The sequence below is a fragment of the Eimeria maxima genome, genomic scaffold (genome assembly GCF_000499605.1).
Source record: "Eimeria maxima Weybridge genomic scaffold, Emw_scaff298, whole genome shotgun sequence".
Classification (NCBI taxonomy): domain Eukaryota; phylum Apicomplexa; class Conoidasida; order Eucoccidiorida; family Eimeriidae; genus Eimeria; species Eimeria maxima.
The window spans coordinates 13,943-16,442 of record NW_013563786.1 but is presented as its reverse complement, the minus strand read 5'-3'; the positions used below and the strand labels follow the sequence as shown (position 1 = coordinate 16,442).

The following is a 2,500-nucleotide window of genomic DNA, read 5'->3' as shown; positions in this document are numbered from 1 at the left end:
GTTTCTTCTTATAGGTCTTAGTACCCATTGAGTCGCTGCAGCAGCAGCAGCAGCAGCAACAGCAGCAGCAGCAACAGCAGCAACAGCAGCAGCAGCAGCATTAAAGTCCGTAAGAAAAGGGCTCTCATTTCATCTGTCTAGCAGCAGCAGAAACAACAGCAGCAGCAGCAGCAGCAGGTGCCTGCCTGCTGCTACAGCAACTGCAGCTGGCTAGCGGCAGCAGCAATTGCTGCTGCAGCAGCAGCAGCAGCAACAGAATCAGTGTTACTTGATTACAAAGACGCAGGTATGAACCTGCTGCAGCAGCAGCGGTTGCTGCTCAGCATCGCAGCAGCAGCAGCTGCGGTGTAAGCACGAGCTGCTGCTGCTGCTGCTGTGTCTTCCAATAGCAGCAGCCACAGCAGCAACAGCAGCGGCAGTAGAAACAGCGCCAACAGCAGCAGCCACAGCAGCAGCGGCAGCAGCAATATCCGCAGCAGCAAGTGCAGAAGCAGCAGCAGCAGAAGCAGCAAGCAGCCATGGGCAGGAAACCGAAGCAACGAAGGTCACCCGCTGCAGCAGCAACAGCAGCAGCAGCAGCAGCAGCAGAAAGTGCTGCTGCTAATAGTATTGGTGGTCTTCATAACGAGGACAATGCAACAGCAGGTAGTCCTGTTGCTGCTGCTGCCTCAGCAGCAGCAGCAGCAGGCTGCAAAGCATCAGATGCATGCACCAGCGAGGATTTGAGTACTGCATGCAGCCAATCAGGAGACCTCGCTGCAGCAGCAGCAGCAGCAGCTGATAATGCTGCTGCAGCAGCAGCTAATAATGCTGCAGGAACTGGCAATGCTGCTGTACCTAAAAAGGCAGCAGCAGCTAATGATGCAGCAGCAGCAGACCAGGCTGCAGCAGCAGCTAATGCTGCTGCTGCTGCTGCAGCTGACAGTGATGCAGCGGAGAATGCACCAGCAGCAGATAATGCTGCTGCTGCTGCTGCAGACAATGCTGCAGCAGCTGCTGCTGCTGCTGTTGACAGCCTGCAGGTGAAAGGAGAAGTAGACAGCAGCAGAAGCAGCAGCAGTAGCTGCAGCAGTAGCAACAGCAGCAACAGCAGCAACAGCAGCAGCAGCAGCAACAACAACACCACCAACAACGGCAACAATGACAGCAACAACAGCAACAGCAACAGTAACAATGACAACAGCAACACCAACAACAGCAAGGACAATGACAGCAGCAGCAGCAACAGCAGCAGCAGCAGCAACAGCAGCAGCAGCAACAGCAGCAGCAGCAACAGCAGCAGCAGCAACAGCAGCGAGAGGGTGGTCCGTTTGTGCTGCAGTCGTTACCAGAACTTAAAGAGAGATGCCTCCAAGTCTGCTGCTGCTGCTGCTCGCTCCGCACAGATTAGTAAGCAGCAGCAGCAGCAGCAGCAGCAGCAGCAGCAGCAACAGCAGCAGCAGGAAGAGCAGCGACAACAACACTCCCTGTTTAAAGGATTTAGGGTTTAGGGTTTAATTCTCTTATAAGAGGTTTTCAATAAACACCCTAGGGTTTAGGGTTTAGGGTTTAGGGTTTAGGGTTTAGGGTTTAGGGTTTAGGGTTTAGGGTTTAGGGTTTGGTGTGTATTCAGGTAGTATGTTAGCATATCGTGGACTAAAGGGCCCCCAACATGAATCTCTTCTTAAATTGCTGAGGGAGGGGGCCCCCCTTCCTTTTTCTTTACCTGCTGCTCCTGCTCCTGTAGCAGCAGCAGCAGCAGCAGCAGCAGCACGGCCAGCAGCAGCAGCAACAGCAGCAGCAGCAGCAGATGCTGACAGCGATGGAGAGCAAGAGGAGACAGGAATTGATTTTTCTTTCTTTGTCAATCCTTTTAGCTCCTTTGCTGCTGCTCCCTCTACCAGCAGCAGCAGCAGCAATAGCAGCAGCAGCAGCAACAGCAGCAGCAGCAGCAGCAGCAGCAGCAGGGATGCATGGGGCCCCCAATTAGCAAACCCTAATTGGGATGATTTGCTGCTGCAGCGGGTAGGCAGATTCCCTTGCTGCAGCAAGCAGAGGTCTCCTTTGCCTGCAGCAGCAGCAGCAGCAGCAGCAAGAAAAGCTGCACTGCATGCACAAAATAATCTTACACCTAATGTTGGCATGTAAGTTCCTCTTGCTGCTGCTGTTGATACTGCTGCTGCTAGATATCCTGCTGCTGCTGCTGCTGCTGCTGCTGCTGCTGCTGCGTGCTGCAGCAGCAGCAACTCTATTGTATCCTTGTGTGTCTCCTTTTGTCTCCTTTTGCTGCTGCAGCAATAGCGCGAGGCCCCTCTTTACTTGGGTTAAGCTGCGGCTAGGTATGTTGCTGCTGTTGCTGCTGCTGCTGCTGCTGCTGCTGTTGCTGTTGCTGCTGCTGCTGAGGTATGTATATCCTTTAGAGTCTCTTCTTGCAGCAATGAACTATCCTCATATCTGCTGCTGCTGCTGCTGCTGCTGCTGTTCCTTTTCTTCCTCCTCTTCCTCTTCTTCTTCCTCCTCC

The 2,500-nt window shown here is 53.6% G+C and overlaps 1 protein-coding gene across 1 annotated transcript in view; it reads left to right on the top strand.

Moving 5' to 3' along the window:
* Positions 1 to 518: 518 nt before the first annotated feature.
* EMWEY_00027080 (hypothetical protein, conserved) overlaps positions 519 to 2,500 on the top strand; it is a gene marked incomplete at both ends in the record, with an annotated part of 6,267 nt that continues 4,285 nt past the window's right edge. Inside the window, 2 exons of the mRNA XM_013478138.1 lie at positions 519 to 1,389; positions 1,613 to 2,123. Of these exons, the coding sequence (XP_013333592.1) occupies positions 519 to 1,389; positions 1,613 to 2,123 (1,382 nt within the window). The remainder of the gene's footprint in view (positions 1,390 to 1,612; positions 2,124 to 2,500) is intronic.